The 23,551-nt window shown below is 38.7% G+C and overlaps 1 protein-coding gene across 1 annotated transcript in view; it reads right to left on the bottom strand.

Annotated features, from left to right (window-relative positions):
• RNF24 (ring finger protein 24) overlaps window positions 1–23,551 on the bottom strand; it is a 111,805-nt gene that overhangs the window by 32,321 nt on the left and 55,933 nt on the right. The window contains exon 2 of the mRNA XM_019971915.2: window positions 11,341–11,490. Within this exon, the coding sequence (XP_019827474.1) occupies window positions 11,341–11,483 (143 nt within the window). The 5' untranslated portion in view covers window positions 11,484–11,490. The remainder of the gene's footprint in view (window positions 1–11,340; window positions 11,491–23,551) is intronic.

Here is a 23,551-nt window from a genome sequence, read left to right as displayed (position 1 = left end):
CTACAAGAAACGGGAGACAGGGAGGGGACATATGTATACCTATGGCTGATTCATGTTGATGTTTGACAGACAACAAAATTCTGTAAAGCAGTTATCCTTCAACCAAAAAATAAATAAATAAAAAAAAAAAAGAAATGGGAGACAGAAAGGCCTCCATCCTTGGGCACCCCAAAGGGCCCTGCCTGGTTTCAAGATCACACCTGATCTCTGGATGTAATGAAGCTCTGCTTCATTACAATAAGACTTTAAAGTCTCATTGCAGAAAGATTTAGTGAGAGAAAGTAATCGGTAAGAAGTGGGTTTATTTAGAGAGAAACACTCCACAGACAGAGTGTGGGCCAACTCAGAAGGTGAGAGCTGCCTGGATATATTCTTTATGAAATGCCTATTCAAATATTTTGTCCATTTAAGAAAATGAGTTGACTGTCTTTTCCTTATTGATTTGTAGAAGTTCTTTAAATATTTTAGATGCAAGTCCTTTGTTAGGTACTGCAATTATTTTCTCCTACTTTATGGCTTTTTTCATTCTCTTAATGTTATCTTTTGATGAACAACAGCTTTTAATTTAATAAGCCCAGTTGGGTTTCCCAGGTGGCTCAGTGGTAAAGAATCTGCCTGCTGATGGAGGAGACTCAGGTTCAACTCCTGAGTCAGGAAGATCCCCTGGAGGAGGAAATAGCAACCCACTCCAGTATTATTGCCTGGATAATCCCATGGACAGAGGAGCCTGGCAGGCTGCAGTCCATGGGGTCACAAAGAGTTGGACAATGACTGAGCACCAATGACTGAGCACATGCACCAGTTTATCACCTCTTTCCAATAACATCAGTTCTTTTTGTGTGCAGTTAAAGAAATCTTTGTCAACCTCCAGATCATGAAGATAATCTCGTGTGTGTACTGTGAAAATAATTTATTTTACCTATCACATTTAGGTTTATGATCCATCTGAAATTTGTATGTATGACATGAGGTAGAGGTCAAGATTCTTTTTACCTACATGCAGATTTTCATTTGACTCATTTATTGAAAAGATCCTTCCCCACCGTGTTGCCATGATATATCTGCTGTTTAAGTCAGACCAGTATGTGGTTCTGTTTCTAGAGTTTCTGTTCTCTCCCATTGGTTTATTTGTCAGTTCTTGTGTACTAGATTGAACAGAGCCCCCTCAAAATTAATATAAAACTGCTACTTCAGAATGTAACCTTAATTGAAAATATAATTTTTGCAGACTATGTATTAGTTAAAATGAGGTCATATTACGATGAAGGTGGACCATAAATCCAATAAGACTGTTGTTCTTACAGGAAGATGAGAGGACATACACAGGGAAGAAGGCCAGGTGAGGACAAAGGCAGAAACTGAAGTGAGGCACCTACCAGTCAAAAAACATCAAGGATTGCTGATAACCACCAGGAACTAGGAAGAGGCAAGGAAAGATCCTCCCCACATAGCCTTCAGAGGTAGCATGGCCCTGCCAGCACCTTAATTTTGAACTCCTAGCCTTTAGAACTGCAAGAGATTAATACATTTCTATTGTTTTAAGCCATCTAGCTTGTGGTTCTTTGTTACAGAAACCCTCGGAAACTAATGCACCTTGTGTCAATACCATGCTGGTTTTTTTTTTTTTTAAATAATCTTGGACTTACAGGAAAGCTGCAAAAAATATCAGAGTTCACAGATACTTCTCTCCCTAGTTTTCCAATATTCACATCTTACACAACCGTAGTACAATGATCAAAAGCAGGAAATTAACACTGATATTTTGACATTAATACTCATATAGTATTAACCAAGGAGAAGGCAATGGCACCCTACTCCAGTACTCTTGCCTGGAAAATCCCATGGATGGAGGAGCCTGGTGGGCTGCAGTCCACGGGGTCGATAAGAGTCGGACATGACTGAGCGACTTCACTTTCACTTTTCACTTGCATGCATTGCAGAAGGAAATGGCAACCCACTCCAGTGTTCTTGCCTGGAGAATCCCAGGGACGGGGGAGCCTGGTGGGCTGCCATCTATGGGATTGCACAGAGTTGGACACGACTGAAGTGACTTAGCAGCAGCAGTAGCAATATTAACCAAACAGATTTATTTGAATTTCACCAGTTTTTTCATTAATATTTTTTTCTTATCTTGTGATCCAATTCAGGATCCCAGCTTGCCTCTAGTTACATCTCTTTAGCTTTTACTAATCTGTGACAGTTCCTTAATTTTTCCTTGTTTTTCAGGATTCCGATGTATCACTTGGCTATGGCAGTGTCTACTGGGTCTCCCCATTGTAAAATTACTATTTTCCCCTTTGCAACTGATTGATACCAGTTGCAAATATCAATATAGTTGGGGGAGAGATGTTGAAATTATGAAAATTTATTTTTTCTCAAGCTTTTGCCCACTGATTTTAGCATCAAGACATCCTGCTTGCAACAATTCTGTATTGTTTGCCTAGTGGTGGTTTCGTGGTTTCCTAATTCCTTGTCCATTAACTAGGATTATTCTGTAAGGAAAAGATGCCCTTCTTCCCTCATTTGTTTATATCAGCATGGACTCATGGATATTTGTGTTAATCTACAGGTTATAATTTAATATGATCATTATTTTGTTGCTCAGATTTAGGCTTTTAGGCCCTCCTTCAGATTGACTCTTGTGGCCTTTCAACATATCCTCATCCTTTTCCATGCATTTTCTAGCTCACTGGCACCAAAACATGTTACAAGCTCATCTTTTACTTTCCATGCTCAGTTGTGGAGTTAATGACTTCTTTCAAAGAGCTTTGATTCCTTTTACTACAGAATATCTGGGTGCTGGGTGAAGAGCACTCTGTTTTCAGTCCTGGACCTTTGTAACAAATTTTGGAGTCTGGTAGTGTAAGTCCTCAAGCTTTGTTCTTCTTAACTATTTTGGTTATTTTGGGGCCTTTGCATTTTCATATAAATTTCATGAGCTCATCAGTTTCCACAAAAAACCTGTTGGGATTTTGACTGAGATTGTGTTTAATTTTTAGATTAACTGGGGAGAAGAACTGACATCTTTGTAAGATTGAATTTCCAACCTATGAATATAGCATACTCTATTTATTAGGTCTTCTTTCTCTGTACACATTTCTATGTATAACACTTACATATCCTTCACTAAATTTATTCCGAGATATTTGATAGTTTTTGATTTACTGTAAATGGTATTTAAAATTTTTTAAATTCGAATTCTTTGTTGCTACTACATAGAAAAAATTCAATTTTTGTACATTGATCCTGTATCTAGTGACTTGCAAAGTTCACTTATTAATTATAAACAGCTTATCTGTGGAAGTTTTGGATTTTAAAATATACAATTATTTTGTCTGCATATAGTAACAGCACCTTCACAGATTTTGTTCTTTATTCTTTATTTTACTTTTTTCCCCCTGCACTGGCTAGGACCTTGACTACAATATTAAATAAAAGTGGTGACAGTGAATGTCCTTATTAATGCTGCTGCTAAGTCGCTTCAGTCGTGTCCGACTCTGTGCGACCCCATAGATGGCAGCCCACCAGGCTCCCCCATCCCTGGGATTCTCCAGGCAAGAACACTGGAGTGGGTTGCCATTTCCTTCTCCAATGCATCAAAGTGAAAAGGGAAAGTGAAGTCGCTTAGTCGTGTCCGACTCTTAGTGACCCCATGGACTGCAGCCTACCAGGCTCCTCCATCCATGGGATTTTCCAGGCAAGAGTACTGGAGTGGGGTGCCATCGCCTTCTCCCGTCCTTATCAATAGTTACTATTAAATACAATGTTTTCTCTAAATTTTTTGTAGATATATTTATTCAAATAAATAAAGTTCCCTGTATCCTTGTTTTAGATTTTAAAAAAGTCATGAATAGGTATTAATTTTTGTCAAGTGCTTTTTTTTCCCATCATACTTTTCCTTTTTACTGTTAATGTGGTACACTGTATTGATTGATTTTCAGATGTTAAAACAACCTTCATTTCTGGAACAAAACTCCATTTGGTTGTGATGTACCACCAGTTTGCACACCCCTGAATTTGATTTACTAATATTTTGTTCATGAGAGAGATTAGTCTATAATTTTCACTCTTATAATGTCCTTGTCAGGCTTTGGAATAAAAATTATTTGGCCTCATTATTTGAGTTAAGAAATACTTCTTCCACTTCTGTTCTCTGGAAAAGTCATATAAGAGTAATATTTTTTCCTTAAATGGAGAAATTCACTGGTGAAGCTACCTGGCTTGCAGTTTCTTTGTGGGAATGCTTTTCTTATTAGATATATAGTTATTAATACTTTCTATTTCTTCTTGACTTAGTTAAAAATACTATCATTCTTTTATTTGTATTCATATAACACACAATTAACCATCTTAAAGTATATAATCCAGTAGTACTTAGTATAGTCACAACATTGTGAAACCACTCAGTTCAGTTCAGTTCAGTCGCTCAGTCGTGTCCGACTCTTTGCGACCCCATGAATCGCAGCACGCCAGGCCTCCCTGTCCATCACCAACTCCCGGAGTTCACTCAAACTCACGTCCATTGAGTCAGTGATACCATCCAGCCATCTCATCCTCTGTCGTCCCCTTTTCCTCCTGCCCCCAATCCCCCCCAGCATCAGAGTCTTTTCCAATGAGTCAACTCTTCTCATGAGGTGGCCAAAGTACTGGAGTTTCAGCTTTAGCATCATTCCTTCCAAAGAACACCCAGGACTGATCTCTTTTAGAATGGACTGGTTGGATCTCCTTGCAGTCCAAGGGACTCTCAAGAGTCTTCTCCAACACCACAGTTCAAAAGTATCAATTCTTTGGCGCTCAGCTTTTTTCACAGTCCAACTCTCACATCCATATATGACCACTGGAAAAACCATAGCCTCGACTAGACCTTTGTTGGCAAAGTAATGTCTCTGCTTTTCAATATGCTATCTATGTTGGTCATAACTTTCCTTCCAAGGAGTAAGCGTCTTTTAACTAGTTCACTTTAATTTCAAAACTTTTTCGGGCTTCCCTGGTGGTCCTGTAGTTAAGAATATGCTTTGCAATGCAAGGACACCAGTTCAATCCCTGGTTCAGGAAGAGTCAGGTTGTGGAAGAACTAAGCCAGAAAGCTGCAACTACTGAGCTCACACACTGCAACCAGTGAAGCTTGTGTGTCTAGAGCCCATGCTCCACAACAAGAAAAGCCACTGTAATGAGAAGCTAGCACACTGCAGTGAAGAGTAGCCCCAATTTGCCACAACTAGAGAAAGCCTGAGTGCAGCAACAAAGACCCATCACAGCCAAAAAATAAAATAAATAAATAAATCTTAAAAAAAATTTATTCATCAAAAATATCTGGTACTCATTAAGTAGTTGGTCCCTATCCCACCTTCCCTGCTGTCTCTATGGATTTGTCTATTATAGATACATTACATAAAATAAATCATACAACATATGACCTTTCTGTATCTGGCTTTTCATTTAGTATAATGTTTTCAAGCCTCTTTCTAGTTGTAGCAAGTATCAGTACACTGCTACTTTTTTATGGCTGAATAATATTTCACTGTATGTATATGCCACAATTTGATTACCCATTTATCTGCTGATGAGCATTTGGGTTGTTTACACCTTTTGGCTCTCTTGAATAATGCTATGAACATAGTATACAAACTTCCTTGTGGACATACTTCTTCATTTGTCTTGGGCATATACCTAGGAATGAAATTTCTGGGTCTTATGGGAATTCTATGTTTAACTTTCAAAGACCTGATGAACTCTTTTTCACAGTGACTATACCATATTACATTCCCACCAGCAATGTATGAGTGTTCCTATTTCTCCATATCCTTATCAACACTTATCATTTTCCATATTTTTGACTACAGCATCTACCTGTTGTGAATTTTGTTGTGATTTTAACTTACATTTCCGTAATGACCAATGCTGTTGAACATCTTTTCATGTGTTTGTTGACCGTCTATATATCTTCTTTAGAGAAATGGCTATTTAAGCCCTTCACGTATGTTTTTAAAAATGTTCATTTATTTAGGCTGTGCTGGGTTGTGGTGGCTTCTCTTGTTGGGGAGCATGGGCTCTAGGCCACACAGGTTTCAGTAGTTGTGGTGTTTGGGCTCAGTATTTGTGGTGCATGGGCTTTAGTTGCCCTGCAGCATGTGGGATCTTCTTGGACCAGGGGTTGAACTGGTGTCCCTTGCATTGCAAGGTGGATTCTTAACTACTGGATCATCAGGGAAATCCCTTTTACTTATTTTTAAATTCAGCTGTCTTCTTGCTGTTGAGTTAAGAAAAATCTTATTTTTCTTTATTTTCTAAAATTAAGGAGAATATAATATGTTAAAAAATTTTTATAATGTATTTTGAAAGCCTAAATAGGTAATATTCTTCCTTAGTTTAAACTGTTTTACAAAAAATTAAGGGTAGACATCAGAATAAGTCTTCCTCGTGTCTGACACCACAGTAGATTTTTAATAGAACAATCACCATTAAATACGCATAATAATAGTATTATGCTACACTAAATGTAAAATAACACCAGTAATACAGTCATTACCCCTGGGAACCTCAATCAAAAGCAGTCACCAAGGTTCAGTTCAGTAGCTCAGTCGTGTCTGACTCTCTGCGACCCCATGGACTGCAGCACACTGGGCTTCCCTGTCCATCACCAACTCCTGGAGCTATTCAAACTCATGTCCATCAAGTTGGTGATGCCATCCAACCATCTCATCCTCTGTCATCCCCTTCTCCTCCTGCCTTCAATCCTTCCCAGCATCAGGGTCTTTTCAAATGAGTCAGTTCTTCCCATCAGGTGGCCAAAGTATTGGAGTTTCAGCTTCAGCACGAGTCCTTCCAATGAATATTCAGGACTGATTTCCTTTAGGATGGACTGGTTGGATCTCCTTGCAGTCCAAGGGACTCTCAAGAGTCTTCTCCAACACCACAGTTCAAAAGCATCAATTCTTCAGCACTCAGCCTTCTTTATAGTCCAACTCTCATATCCATACATGACTTCTGGAAAAACCATAGCTTTGACTATATGGACCTTTGTTGGCAAAGTAATGTCTCTGCTTTTGAATATGCTATCTAGGTTTGCCAGAGCTTTCCTTCCAAGGAACAAATGTCTTTTAATTTCATGACTGCAGTCACAGTCTGCAATGATTTTGGAGCCCGAGAAAATAAAGTCTGTCACTGTTTCCACTGTTTCTCCATCTGTTTGCCATGAAGTGATCATGGATGCCATGATCTTTGTTTTTTGAATGTTGAGTTTTAAGCCAGCCTTTTCACTCTCCTCTTTCACCTTCACCAAGAGGCTCTTTAGTTCCTCTTCACCTTTTGCTATAAGGGTGGTATCATCTGCATATCTGAGGTTATTGATATTTCTTCTAGCAATCTTGATTCCAGCATGTGCTTCATCCAGCCCAGCATTTCGCATGATGTACTCTGCATATAAGTTAAAATTAAATAAGCATGGTGACAATATACAGCTATGATGTACTCTTTTCCCAATTTTGAACCAGTCCGTTGTTCCATGTCTGGTTCTAACTGTTGCTTCTTGATCTGCATACACGTTTCTCAGCAGGCAGGTAAGGTGGTCTGGTATTTGTTCACAGTAAAATTTCCTAAGGCCCCCTTAACTTCACACTCTAGGATGTCTGGCTCTAGGTGAGTGATCACATGATTGTGGTTATCCGGATCATTAAGACCTCCGAGGATCAGTTTTTCCATTTCTGTATCAAAGGTTATTAGAATTTTGAGTCTTTGCACTGAATCTGTTGATTGCTTTGAGGAATACTGCCATATTAATAATATTAAGTCTTCCAGTTCCTGAAATCTTTCCATTAATTTAGGTTTTCTTTATTTCTGCAATATTTTATAGTTCTCAGTGTGTAAGTCTTTCACCTTCTTGGTTAAACTTATTCCTAGGATTTTAATTCTTTTGGATGCTACTGTAAATGTTTCATCTATTTCCTTTTCAGATTGTCCCTTGCTGGTGAGAAGAAATATAACTGATTTTTTTTGTGTTACTTCTATATTCTCAAAGTTTGCTTGTCTGTTACTCCTAGATTTTTTTTTTTTGTGTGTGTGTGTGTATATATATTCTATGGGATTGTCTATATATAGAATCAGGTCATCTTCAAAAAGAGATAGTTTTACTTCTTTCTTTCCAATTGAATACCCTCTATTTCTTTGTCTTGCCTAAATCTTCTGGCTAGAACTTCTAGTACAATGTTGAATGGTAATGGTGAAAGTGAGCCTCTTTTTTTTTTTTTTTTTTAATGAATATCAATGCTTTTATTTTTTTCCCCCCACTGTTTCTGTTGAGAAATCAGATCCTTTTTTTTTTTTTTTTTTTTTTTAAAAATACACAATGACAGGTATCTACCACTATGCTGTGCTTAGTCACTCAGTTGTGTCTGACTCTTTGCAACCCCATGGACTATAGCCTACCAGGCTCCTCTGTCCATGGGGATTCCCCAGGTAAGAATGCTGGAGTGGGTTGCCATGCCCTCCTCCAGGGGATCTTCCCAACCCAGGGACTGAACCCAGGTCTCTGGCATTGCAGGCGGATTCTTTACCATCTGAGACCCCGGGGAAACTCACTGGAGTGAACTAGACATCCATGCATGAGATGGAAGAAAAAGAAGGAATGCTACTGAGAAACTGTAATAACTACTTCACCAAACGGTTATTCAGCAAAGTCGGAGATGCTTCCCAAATAAGAATTACTCAGTTAACAATGACTCAATTTGTCAAGGAACAGAGTATGATCACTACTACAAATCTATTAATATCCAATCTTGTTAGTTTTAAGCTAAACATAACATGTGCCTGATTGCAAATACTATCCCCAAAGCACTATCAGTCCTCCATCGTACTCTTGGTGTGCTCAGTTGTGTGCAACTCTGCAATCCCATGGACTGTAACCCACCAGGCTCCTCGGTCTGTGGAATTTTCCAGACAAGAATACTAGAGTGGGTTGCTATTTACTACTCCAATCATACTCTTATTATGATGGAAATAATCAGAATAAGCTGAATAAGAAAAAAAAAGAGAGAGAGAAAGCTGATTTACTGTTACAGAAAAACAAAATAACCAAAGTCATAGCAATTACATGCATAGATATATATGTATAACAATCACTGTGCTGTACACCTGAAACTAACATGACACTGCTAACCAGCTATATCCAATATAAAATTTAAAAATTTTAATAAATAAATAAAACATACATGCTTTTACTGGATATGCTAGAAATACTCCTTATGGATAACAAAATGAAGATGTCCTAGACCATGCAAACGAAATCCACCATTATAGTAACATATAAAATAGTCTTACTGACCTACACATTCTTTTGCTCCACCTGTTCATCCCTCCCTCTTCCCTAGCTCCTGGCATCAAGTGATCTTTTTACTGTCTCCATAGTTTTGCCTTTTTCAGTATGTCATATAGTTAGAATCATATAGTATGTAGCATTTTCAAACTGGCTTCTTTCACTTAGAAATATGTGTTTAAGATCCCTCTATGTCTTTTCAATGCTAGATATAACTCATTTACTTTCAGAGCTGAATAACATTCTATTATCTAGATCACTACAATTCATTCATTCAGTGAAAAATATCTTGGTTGCTTCTAAGCTTTGGTAATTATGGGTACAGCTTCTTTCTACAAACATCAGTGTGTTGGTTTTTGTGAGGATGTAAGTTTTCAAATATTTTAGATATGCCATGTAGCAAAATTCTCTTTTTACAGAAATGCATTTCTCTCTCTGTGTATATGTGTGCATGTATGCATGTGTGTAATATTTGCTCTTAGTCATGGATTGTCAGCCATTTTACAAGAAAACACTCTCCCGCCAAAAGCCCATTTTTCTGTGGTTTGTTGAACTTCTTTTTTATTATTATTTTTTAAATTTTATTTATTTATTTTTGGCTGTGCTGGGTTTTTTTGTTGCGTGGGCTTTTCTCTAGTTGTGAGCAGGGGCTACTCTCAAATTGCAGTGCGTGGGCTTCTCACTGCAGTGGCTTCTGTTGTTGTGGAGCATGGGCTCTAGAGTGTGCAGGCTTCAGCAGTTGCAATTCCCAGGCTCTAGAGCACAGGCTCAACTGTTGTGGCTCATGGGCTTAGTTGCTCCATGGTATGTGGGATCTTCCTGGACAAGGCTGGATTATCACTGAGCCACCAGGGAAGCCTTAACTAATATTTTAGATTGCACTATTTTATCTTGCATTTGCTATGGCAGGTGCATTTAACAGAAATATCTTTTTGCTATTCTTCCAGAAAACATTCTAGTAATAATAAATTGTGACTTATTTAGCCATTCCCTTCTCTAGGGGATCTTCCTGACCCAGGGATCGAACCTGGGTCTCCTGCATTGCAGGCAGATTCTTTACCATCTGAGCCACCAGGGAAGCTCAAAAGGAGGTAAGAATGGGGAATATTTTGTTTTTCTTAAGTATTGGGTGGGCCAAAAAGTTTGTTTTTTTTTCCATAGCAAATTACGGGCAAACCTGAAATAACTTTTTGGCCAACCTAACAGCCTGCCATCCGCTACTAAAAGAAAAGTAAAGTAGGTTCTCGTCTTCATTAAAAAATTCCAGGCTCAAAATTGTTTTAATATTGTAAATCAACTGTACTTTAATAGAAAAGTTTTAGAATATCCTTAGTGTACAAATCTGTCCTTTGAGAGTGATTATGAAATTCTGAAACGGTTATTTTGGAAATGAAGCCTGATAAATATGATTTATTTTCATTTTTTCAGTGGTTAAGAGCACATGCTCTAAGGTCAGACACAACTAGGTTTGGGTACCAAGTCTAACCAATTTTTCATCTGTGTGACTATAGGGAAATTATTTAACTTCTGAAAAATAAAGATAATAAGGTTACCTTGTTTAATTGCAGTGCACACACAGCACAGGGTCTGGCACACAGTAAGTACCTAATAAATATTAATTCCTAAAATGTATCGAAGTGGTAAAGAATCTGTCTGCCAAGCAGGAGATGAGGGTTCAATCCCTGCGTTGAGAAGATCCTTTGGAGAAAGAAATGGCAACCCAATCCAGTATTCTTGCCTGGGAAGTCCCATGGACAGAGGAGCCTTGGAGGCTACCATCCAGGGGGTCGCAAAGAGTCAGACATGGCTTAGTGACTAGTAAAAATTTATAAATATTATATCTATAAATATAATATTAAAGAGAACGAGCTAGTTGTGGAGGATTTGTGAGAATGAATGAATCATGGACCCACCTTAATTTTAGAACATTTGTTAATTACCATAGGTTTAAAACACTTTAAGGGCAGAAGGCTGATTTATTATTGACTGTTTAACATATATTAAAGCAACATAGAATGAAAATTGATTACCTAATCAAGTAGCAACAGAAGAGTAAACTAAGGATGAAGACAAATATAGCAGTGCCAAAAACCACAATATATATGTTGAGTGGCAGGTTCTGGAATCCAATATTAGGCATCCTGAAGTTGTAATGTGGGAAATCCGAGCTCATGGATGAACTGTGGGGAAACAAAAGAATGAAAAAAAATTAGGTTATAAAGACTAAGAACCATGATCACATTATTTTGTATAATACAGGTATAGAGGAAAATTTTTTCATAAGGCTTGATCCCATTTAAAACAAATATGATAGACGAGGGTTAATATCCTTGCAATTAATTCATTTATCACACCACAAATACTTATTTAGTACTTACTATGTATCTGGCACTATTCCAGAAGCTTGTGATCCTACCTAAAACGCTTTACAAAAAGGTATTCACAGAGAGGTACTTCACTGAAATAAAGGCAATAATCAATAAATACAAGAAAATGTATTTATTTTCATGGAAGTGGAAAGGGAAATAAAAGAAGTTTAAAGATTTTTAAAAACTCTTGAACTTTTAAAGTAATAATATTTATAATGCTAAAATACTGGAAATAACTTAATGTGTCACAAGAAGATAATGATTAAATACTTATATAGAGTCATATGTTACAATATTATTTGGTCATGAAAAGCTGTTTTCATTAACTTTTAAATTTTAATAAACATATGCAGGAAAAATTAAGCAATATATAAATTGTATACAAAATGTGATCCCAGTTTGGTGGATTACATATGTAAATACACGTGTATATATAGGTGTGGACATGTGTGGCAGAAAAAAGCCTTAAAGCCAACAGAGCAAAATGTTTTTTTTAATTTGTGTTTTTCTCTTAATATTTATATTTTATTGAAGTATAGTTGACTTACAATGTTTCAAGTGCACAGCAAGGTGAATATCAGTTCAGTTCAGTCGCTCAGTCATGTCTGACTCTTTGCGACCCCATGAATCACAGCACGCCAGGCCTCCCTGTCCATCACCAACTCCCGGAGTTCACTCAGACTCACATCCATCGAGTCAGTGATTCCATCCAGCCATCTCATCCTCTGTCGTCCCCTTCTCCTCCTGCCCCCAATCCCTCCCAGCATCAGAGTCTTTTCCAATGAGTCAACTCTTTGCATGAAGTGGCCAAAGTACTGGAGTTTCAGCTTCAGCATCATTCCCTCCAAAGAAATCCCAGGGCTGATCTCCTTCAGAATGGACTGGTTGGATCTCCTTGCAGTCCAAGGGACTCTCAAGAGTCTTCTCCAACACCACAGTTCAAAAGCATCAATTCTTCGGCGCTCAGCCTTCTTCACAGTCCAACTCTCACATCCATACATGACCACAGGAAAAACCATAGCCTTGACTAGATGGACCTTTGTTGGCAAAGTAATGTCTCTGCTTTTGAATATGCTATCTAGGTTGGTCTAGGTTATTACAAGATATTGACTACACTTCCCTGTGCTATACAGTGAACCTCTGTTGCTTGTTGCATATGTTTTTTAAAAAATTAGAAATCTAGCACTCTATTCATACTAAGTCAAACAGGTGGAATAAAAATGTCATACATTTTTTAGTTAGGCAAAAATTCGTAAGTTTTCTAAAATATATATATTATGCATATTATTTATATATAATATGCAAACGCTTTTATACTACATTATTTATATATAATATGCAAAAGCTTTTATACTACATTTGATAAAGGCTTGAGAAAGAACAACAAAAAAAGAGATGGAGAAATTGAAAAACATAAACTAAATGAAATGGGAGCACTGAATATGACATAGAAAAAGTGAAACAAACTAGATAAAAGTAAAAGATCATCATATAATTCAGTTGTTTTTAAACATGGCTGATCATCAGAAACATATCTAGAGCTCTGGTGAAGAAAAAAGCAATACTTCGGCACTTCCATTTTTCAAAAAATTCCTAGATAATTCAGATATGCCTCTGGATTTTAAAAAGTGATTGCAGGTTTTTCTATTACATGGTAATTTTGGTGATATAGAGTTCTGTTATTTTTTTGTTAACTGATCATGATACAATGGTATTAAGTGAATAATAGTTACATAATCACAATAGTAAAAGATGTTTATTAGTTTTCACAATCAATATCCAGAAAAAAATAAAAGATAATTATAATTGCAAGCCATAATGGGAACATGATTAACCTAATATAAAATAATTACATACAATTTGGGGCGTTAAGCAAAGTGATGTGGTAAGTGGAAGTGCATACACGAACATATTTTCATCCATCCAGCCAATCTATGTCTTTTGGCTGGTGCATTTATATTTAAGGTAATTATCAATATATATGATCCATTTTCTTAACTGTTTTGGGTTTATTTTCTGTAGGTCTTTTCCTTCTCTTGTGTTTCCTGCTTAGAGAAATTCCTTTAGCATTTGTTGTAAAGCTTGTTTGGTGGTACTGGATTCTCTTAACTTTGGCTTGTCTGGAAAACTTTTGATTTCTTCATCAAATCTGAAGGAGAGTCTTGCTGGGTAAAGTATTCCTGGTTATAGGTTCTTCCCTTTCATCACTTTAAATATATCGTGCCATTCCCTTCTGGCTTGTACAGTTTCAGTTGAGAAATCAGCTGATAGCCTGATGGGAATTCTCTTGTTGCTTTTAATATTTTATCTTTGTTTTAAATTTTTGTCAGTTCAATTACTATGTGTCTTCGTGTGTTCCTCCTTGGGTTTATCCTGCCTGGACTCCCTGTGCTGCCTGGACTTGGTTGACAATTTCCTTTCTCATGGTAGGGAAGTTTTCAGCTATTATCTCTTCAAATATTTTCTCAGGTCCTTTCTTTCTTCTCCTTCTGGGGCCCTACAGTGTGAATGTTGGGGCATTTAATGTTGCCCCAGAGGTCTCCTAGGCTGTCTTCATTTCTTTTCATTCTTTTTTCTATATTCTGTTCTGCAGCACTGATTTCCACCATTCTGTCCTCCAGGTCACTCATCTGTTCTTCTGCCTCAGCTATTCTGCTATTGATTCTTCTCACTGTATTATTCATCTCTGTTCTTTAGTTTTTCTGGGTCTTTGGTAAACATTTCTTGCATCTTCTTCATTATTTTTCTGAGATCCTGGATCACCTTCATTATCATTATCTGAATTCTTTTTCTAGAAGTTGCCTATCTCCACTTTATTTAATTATTTTTCTGGGGTTTTATCTTGTCCCTTCTTCTGGGACATAACTTTCTGCTTTTTCATCCTGATTAACTTTCTGTAATATGATTTTTGTTTAAGCCACTGTGGGACTGTGGTTCTTCTTGCTTCTTCGTCTGCCCTCTGATGGAGGAGGCTAAGAGACTCGTGTAAGTTTCCTGATGGGAGGGACTGGAGGTGGAAAAACTGAGTCTTGCTCAGGTGGGCAGGGCCTTGCTCAGTAAAACTTTAATCCAATTATCTGCTAATGGGTGGGGCTGCACTCCTTCCCTGGTAGTTGTCTGGCCTGAGGTGACTCAGCCCTTGGGTCTACAGACTCTATGGTAGGGTTTATGGGAACCTCCAAGAGGGCTTACGCCAAGGGGGACCTTCCCGCCCCGCTGCTGCTGGTGCCCCTGTTCCTGTGGTGAGCCCCTGCTGACCCATGCCTCCTCAGGAGACTCCAACACTAGCAGGTAGTTTTGGTTCTGTATCCTATGGGGTCACTGCTCCTTTCCTCTGGGTCTTGGTGTGGGCAAGATTTTGTTTGTGCCCTCCAAGACTGGAGTCTCTGTTCCCCTCAGTTCTGTGGAAATCCTATAATCAAATCCCACTGGCCTTCAAGGTCAGATTCCCTGGGGATTCCCAGTTCCTGTGTTGGATCCCCAGGCTGGGAAGCCTGAGGTGGAGTTTAGAACCATTACAACAGTGGGAGAACTTCTTTGGTATTATTGTTCTCTAGTTTGTGGGGCACCCACCTGGTGGGTATGGGGTTTGACTTTATCGTGATTGTGCCCCGCCTACCATCTCACTGCAGCTTTTTCTTTGTCTCTGGATGTGGCGTATCTTTTTTGGTGGGTTCCAGTGTCCTCCTGTCAGTGGCTGTTCAACAGCTAGTTGTGATTTTGGTGCTCCTGCAGGATGAGATGAGCGCATATCTTTCTACTTTGCCATCTTGAACTGGAAGCTCCAACATATCAAAATGTTAATAATGGCTTGTGGCTTACTAGTCATTTTGATTTTCGTCTTCTTTTTTTTTTTTTAAATACTTTATTAAATCAGATTATGGGCAACTCCCTGATGGTCCATTGGTAAGGACTTTGTTCTTCCATTGCAGGAGGCATAGGTTTGATCCCTGGTCAGGGAACTAAGATCTTGCAAGCTGTGTGGCGTGGTGAAAAAAAAAAACAAAACACATCTCCTCTATTTTATAGATAAGGAGTTTTGGTCACATAGCCATGACTGACCAAGTATGTATGGGAGTCAAGGACTCTCCAACTCCAAAGCCAGTGCCCTCAGCCTATATGCTCTAGTCTGTATAATCAGAGAACAGCAAATATTGTTTAAGCACTATAAGGGGACTATTTCTGCTGATTAGTTTAATAATACTTACTGATCACTGTATAGTTAAAATACCATGAATGAAGGTTGCCTCCTTCTTTAGGTGATAAGCTATAGTGATAAAGTGGCTCATCATACCTTCATGTTAGAATTTTTCTTGTCATTTTGATTCACTAGAATATAAAGAGCAACTGCCAGGCTTGATTATCAAGACCCATAATGGTAACTGGATTACAACTACTGCCAAAATCAAAACAAAATAAAACCCCATCAAACAAAATGATTCTACTTTTATTAATAGAAGGCACATTACAAATGTGTTTGCAAATCTTTAGTGTCCTTGTTGGTTCCTGGAAGAGTATATTTATATTATAGACAACGTTGAGATACTGACTTGTTGTATCAGAAACCTCAGTTTATTATCAACTTAATTTCCAACTTCTAATAACTTATACCAGGAAGTCAACAGCTGCAAAGAACTATTTCATCTCAAGGAAACTCCTAAGAACTTCCAGATGTAAGTAATGTGTAATATTTAGTTATGAATTTTCAGCCATTTTCTGCAGATTTTATTGAAATATATAATTTCCTTTTTCTTACACTCAAATCTTCTAGGAAGAGAAGGCAGTTGTTAAGGAGTACTTTACCAAATATATCTAGCACACAAATTGTACAGCTCTAAGAAAGTAACAGCTATGCAAACTTAACTCTTCCACATTGCTAATAGGGCTTCATTTGACTCCTGCTACAGTCAAGACTATCCCTCAATCCTTTAGAAATACCCCTCAGTAGACAAATTTTGCTTGGTAAAACAATTCTCACATTAGGAAATACGAGATTATTATAAACAGTGCTGCGATGAACATTGGGGTACACGTGTCTCTTTCCCTTCTGGTTTCCTCAGTGTGTATGCCCAGCAGTGGGATTGCTGGATCATAAGGCAGAAGCAACCTAGATGTCCATCAGCAGATGAATGGATAAGAAAGCTATGGTACATATACACAATGGAGTATTACTCAGCCATTAAAAAGAATACATTTGAATCAGTTCTAACGAGGTGGATGAAACTGGAGCCTATTATACAGAGTTAAGTAAGCCAGAAGGAAAAACACCAATACAGTATACTAACGCATATATATGGAATTTAGAAAGATGGTAACAATAACCCTGTGTACGAGACAGCAAAAGAGACACTGATGTATAGAACAGTCTTATAGACTCTGTGGGAGAGGGAGAGGGTGGGAAGATTTGGGAGAATGGCATTGAAACATGTAAAATATCATGTATGAAACGAGATGCCAGTCCAGGTTTGATGCACAATACTGGATGCTTGGGGCTAGTGCACTGGGACGACCCAGAAGGATGGTATGGGGAGGGAGGAGGGAGGAGGGTTCAGGATGGGGAACACATGTATACCTGTGGTGGATTCATTTTGATATTTGGCAAAACTAATACAATTATGTAAAGTTTAAAAAAAAAAAAAAAGGGAAATACGAGATTAAATGCACATGTTGGGAAGACTAAGAGAAAAAATAGGCAAACAGGTGGAAAAAGGGACAGGTTTGCAGTCAGCAACTCTGGATATTGTTTCCAGAATGTCACTAGGTAGATGTCAATATTTGGTCAATCTGTATACCTCACTGGGACAATGCTTCAAAGGATTCCTGAAAGGATAAAATAGATGATAGATACTGAAGTATCTGAAAACTCTAAGAGTTAGGACAAAATACTAAGGACAAAACATGTATGTGTGCGTGTGCTGTTTACAATAGCCAACACGTGGAAGCAACCTAAATGTCCATTGACGGAAGAATGGATAAAGAAGATGTGGTACATATATACACTGTAATACTACTCAATCATTAAAAAGAATGAAATTGTGCTATTTGCAGCAACATGGACCTAGAGATTGTCATAATGAGTGAATAAGTCAGGCAGGGAAGAAATATTGTATGACATCCCTTATATGTGGAATCTAAAAAGAAACAATACAAATGAACTTACTTAAAAAACAGAAAGAGGGGTTTCTCTGGTGGCTCAGTGGTAAAGAATCCATCTGCCAACAAAGGAGTTGCAGGTTTGAGCCCTGGTCCAGGAAGATTCCACATGCCAAGGAGCAACTAAGTCAGTGCACCACAACTATTGAGCCTGTGCTCTAGAGCCCAGGAATCACAACTACTGAGCTGCAACTATGAAGTCTATACACCACAACTACAGAGTAGCCACTGCTCGCTGCAACTTGTGAAAAGTGAGCAGCAACGAAGACCCAGCACAGCCAAAAATAAATAAAATTATAACCGCCCCCCCCCCCCCCCAAACAGAAAGAGACTCATGGACTTAGAGAACAAACTTATGGTTGTGGAGGAAGGGGAATGATGGGGTGGAGAAGGATAATTAGGGAGTTTAGGGTGGACATGTACACACTGCTATTTTAAAATGGATAACCAACAAGGACCTACTCTATAGTATACAGAACTCTGCTCAATGTGATGTGGCAGCCTGGATGGGAGGGGAGTTTGGAGGGGAATGGATACATGTATATGCATTGCTGAGTCCTTTCACTGTTCACTGGAAACTATCACAACACTGTTTATTAATCATTTATACCTCAATACAAAATAAAAAGTTTTTTAAAAAAAGAATATACTGTACAGTGCAGGGATTATGTAATGTTATACACAATAATATCTCAATTAAAAAAATGTTTGCCAAAAGAATCAGAGAACCAAAAGAGTTAAAATCTTTAAGTAATAGAAATAGCTACAAAATATATTCTTATTTAAAATAGGATCGTTTAAGTGCTAGAAATGCATTCATATAATGTATCTAGGATCTTTTCTGTACTTGGCAAATAAAAAGCAGCCAATAAATGTTGATTATTATTGTTAAAAATGTGTTATTTTTATCAGATGACTGACTGAGAAGTGCCTTAGTGAAAGCAAAAACACTGTTAAGATATATGTGAAGATTTACTAAAACAATGATACAAATGAACTTTCTTACAAAACAGAAAGAGACTCACACACTTAGACAATGAACTTAGAACTGCCAGGGCAGGGGTGATGGAGAGTGGTTGGTGGGAGAGAAGGGGGAAGGGATAGTTAGGGAGTTTGGGATGGACATGTACTTACTGCTTTAATTAAAAAGGTGAACCAGCAAGGATCTACTGTATGGCACATGGAGCTCTGCTCAATGTTATGTGGCTGCCAGATGAGAAGGCAGTTTGGCGGAGAATGGATACATGCAGATGTATGGTTGAGTCACTTCACTGTTCACCTGAAACTATCACAATGTTGTTAATTGACTCTACCACAATACAAAATAAAAAGTTAAAAAAAAAGTGTGTGTGTGTGTGTGTGTGTACATTTTGGCAAGGGGCAGGGGAGAGGGATGGAGAAGGAAATGGCAACCCCACTCCAGTGCTCTTGCCTGGAAAATCCCAGGGACAGAGGAACCTGGTGGGCTGCAGTCCATGGGGTCACGAAGAATTGGACACGACTGAAGCGACTTAGTAGCAGCAGCAGCAGCAGGGGAAAGGGATGACATTTAAAAAAAAAGTAAAGAACATAAAAGATTCCCTGGCAAAGATCAAATCTCTATAAAGGATTCTACCAAACCAATTGCTCCTTCCTCAAGGAACTCCTCTGCACACACTGCCAACTTGTGCCAACACACATAACTTGTGCCAAACTGGCCACCAGAGGCAGGAAACCTATCCTGGCCAAAGGCAATCATCATATAGGCCAGCTGGGAGCCAGTGGTGTGAGAATCCCATCCTGTAGGGATCCTTGTATTGGGTGGCACCACCAACAAACTCTGAGGGAATTCTGAACGGAGATACAGACAGGGAGTACTAGAGGTAGCACTGTCATCAGAAGGAAGAGATGTCTGCCTCAGTGCTCCTGGAGGCTAGCTGTTTCTTATGAGTCCTCCATTCTCACAGAGGAATGGGGGTTGACAGGGGATACACTGATGTAGAACACATTTTGGGAATCCCTACCCTTTCTTCTGGTAAATGGAATTGCTTAGCTACAACTGATCTATTTCCCAACAGTCTAAGTAGATGGTGTATTATTCCAAGATGTTAACCTGGTCTAGATATATTAATTTTATAATATTTTTGTTATAAAATTTTGGGCATGAATATGAATAATTTTTAAAAAATAAGTCAATCTTTAAAAAGAAAGCTACTATTCAAGATCTTCATAATAAGCTAAGTATTCTTTGCTATTTAGCTATTACAAATATAAAAGTTACCTAGTAACTGCTCTTTGTGGGAATGAAGAGAAGAAATAGAAGATATAATAAACTGTTGGATCTTACTTAGCACTTCTGACTTCATTCCCATGAAAATCTTTTCCCCCTTTATGCAATTCCATAGTCCCTGAAATCTCTAATCTCAGTGTAAATTTCAAACTATCTAATAAGTTTATTAAAAAAGAAAGAAAAAGACAGAAATATCTGAGTTGTTGTTGTTTTTTTTTTAAATCAGCAATGGGATTTTTTTTTTCCACCAAGATACAAAAGGAATATACATTTGGCCCCATTGAGGACCTTAGCTTAACACAGTACACCACAGTTAGATGGGCTGCAGCAGGTGTTTTGTTGAAGTATGTCTGGTGGCCTCATTCTTCATAGAGTCACCCTGCTTGTTTAACATATATGCAGAGTACATCATGAGAAACGCTGGGCTGGAAGAAGCACAAGCTGGAATCAAGATTGCTGGGAGAAATATCAATAACCTCAGATATGCAGATGACACCACCCTTATGGCAGAAAGTGAAGAGGAACTAAAAAGCCTCTTGATGAAAGTGAAAGAGGAGCATGAAAAAGTTGGCTTAAAGCTCAACATTCAGAAAACGAAGATCATGGCATCTGGTCCCATCACTTCATGGGAAATAGATGGGGAAACAGTGGAAACAGTGTCAGACTTTATTTTGTGGGGCTCCAAAATCACTGCAGATGGTGATTGCAGCCATGAAATTAAAAGACGCCTATTCCTTGGAAGGAATGTTATGACCAACATAGATAACATATTCAAAACCAGAGACATTACTTTGACAATAAAGGTCCATTAGTCAAGGCTATGGTTTTTCCAGTAGTCATGTATGGATGTGAGAGTTGGACTGTGAAGAAAGCTGAGCACCAAAGAATTGGTGCTTTTGAACTATGGTGTTGGAGAAGACTCTTGAGAGTCCCTTGGACTGCAAGGAGATCCAACCAATCCATTCTAAAGGAGATCAGTCTTGGGTGTTCTTTGGAAGGAATGATGCTAAAGCTGAAACTCCAGTACTTTGGCCACCTCATGTGAAGAGTTGACTCATTGGAAAAGACTTTGATGCTGGGAGGGACTGGGGGCAGGAGGAGAAGGGGACGACAGAGGATGAGATGGGTGGATGGCATCACTAACTCGATGGACATGAGTTTGAGTGAACTCCAGGAGTTGGTCATGGACAGGGAGGCCTGGCATGCTGCAATTCATGGGGTCACAAAGAGTCGGACACGACTGAGCGACTGAACTGAACTGAACTGACCCTAGCCAGCATCCTCCCAGTAGCCAGTACTCTACTTTTGTTTTAAAAATGCTCAGAAAAAGAAGAGACACAGGTCATTTCTAATTACACCAGTAATTAGACTGCTGTATTCTTTAATTTATGGTTCATAAACTATTAAAGACCATATATTTCTTATAAATACAAGACATTCAAGAAAAACTTTCTAAGAAAAATTATTTTAGACTTTGTTAATCTTTAAAAAAACAGACATATAAATTCATATTAAAAATGAACCCATGTGTATAGGTCAAGGAATTTGCACAAATGAATATGCCCTTGTTGCCACCACTCTAATCAAGATGCAGAGCATTTCTTTATCCCCAGAGAGTTCCCTGTACCCCTTTGCCATTAATCACCACTCCTAACTACTGATCTGATTTCCATCATTACAGATTAATTTTCCTTATGTTAGGATTTCATATTTAAATGAAATCACACAGTATATATTCTTTTGTGTTTAGCTTTTAGTCTCTCAATAGGTGAGAGACTCTTAACAAACAGCTCTATAAAATAATTCATGTTATATCCCTAGTCTGTCCTAGTTATTCTATTATCCACAACTTGTATCTCCTAAAGATCACTAAGATCATCCCTGGTAGCTCAGACAGTAAAGCGTCTGCCTACAATGCAGGAGACCCAGGTTCGATCCCTGGGTCGGGAAGATCCGCTGGAGAAGGAAATGGCAACCCACTCCAGTATTCATGCCTGGAAAATCCCATGGACCGAGGAGCCTGATGGGCTACAGTCCAAGGGGTCACAAAGAGTCGGAAACGACTAAGTGACTTCACTTTCACTTTCAAAGATCACTAACTTCATCTTTGAATGTATCAATTTTATGGTTTTTAGGTAGTTCTTTTTTTTTAAAAAAAGATTTATTTATTTTAATTTTTGGCTGTGGTAGGTCTTTGTTGCTGTGCACGGGCTTTCCCTAGTTGAAGCAAGCATGGGGTATGCTTCATTGTGGTGTGTGAGCTTCTCATTGTGGTGGTTTCTCCTGAAGCACAGGCTTCAGGCAAGTTGGCTTTAGTAGTTGTAGCTTGCAGGCTCTAGCGCACGGGCTCAGTTATTATGGCCTATGAGCTTAGGTGCTCCAGGGCATGTAGGATCTTCCTGGAACAGATATCAAACACCCATCCCCTGCATTGGCAGGTAGAATCTTAACCACTGGACCAGCAGGGAAGCCCTGGATATTTATTTCTAAAACAAAATTCCTGGTTATCCTATTTAGGTGTCCCTTGGACTGTCAAGGAGATCAAACCAGTCAATCCTAAAGGAAATCAACCCTGAATATTCATTGGAAGGAGTGATGCTGAAACTCCAATATTTTGGCCCCCTGATGCAAAGAGCCAATTCATTGGAAAAGACTGATGCTGGGAAAGATTAAAGGCAAAAGGAGAAGGGGGTGGCAGAAGATGAGATGGTTAGATAGCATCATTGACTCAATGGATGTGACTTTGAGCAAACTCCAGGAGACAGTGGAGGATAGAGAAGCCTGGCATGCTACAATCCATTGGGTCACAAAAAGTTGGACACAACTTAGTGGCTGAACAACAACAACATTATTTTCAAGGAAGAACATTTCACCATGTCCTTTACATGGGTGCTCCTTTCCATTTTTAAGTCTTTCTTCAGTGCAATACTTTCTACCTCTTATTTTTTTTAAAGACTTCAGCAGAGGAAATGTATAGCTTGATTCACTCATCATATTTTGCCTCAGTCAAAATCTAAGGCAAAGCAGGAACTCCAAGGTGCTCAAGACTGGAATGGTGAAGCCCCTTTTATGGTGAGATATCTGCTGATATGGACATGTCTCCTGGGGCCAAGGGAACACAAACTCAAGCTTGCAGCCTAGCCTAGGTGCTGCTGTTGCAGCTGCTAAGTTGCTTTCAGTCATGTCCGACTCTGTGCGACCCCATAGACGGCAGCCCACCAGGCTCCCCCATCCCTGGGATTCTCCAGGCAAGAACACTGAAGTGGGTTGCCATTTCCTTCTCCAATGCATGCAAATGAAAAGTGAAAGGGAAGTCGCTCAGTCGTGTCCGACTCTTAGCGACCCCATGGACTGCAGCCTACCAGGCTCCGCCGTCAATGGGATTTTCCAGGTAAGAGTACTGGAGTGGGGTGTCATTGCCTTCTCCGAGCCTAGGTGGGTTCCTGCATT

Source organism: Bos indicus, chromosome 13 (genome assembly GCF_029378745.1).
Source record: "Bos indicus isolate NIAB-ARS_2022 breed Sahiwal x Tharparkar chromosome 13, NIAB-ARS_B.indTharparkar_mat_pri_1.0, whole genome shotgun sequence".
Taxonomy (NCBI): Eukaryota; Metazoa; Chordata; class Mammalia; order Artiodactyla; family Bovidae; genus Bos; species Bos indicus.
Note: the sequence above shows the minus strand (reverse complement) of the source record. Positions and strands in the feature narration are given on the sequence as shown.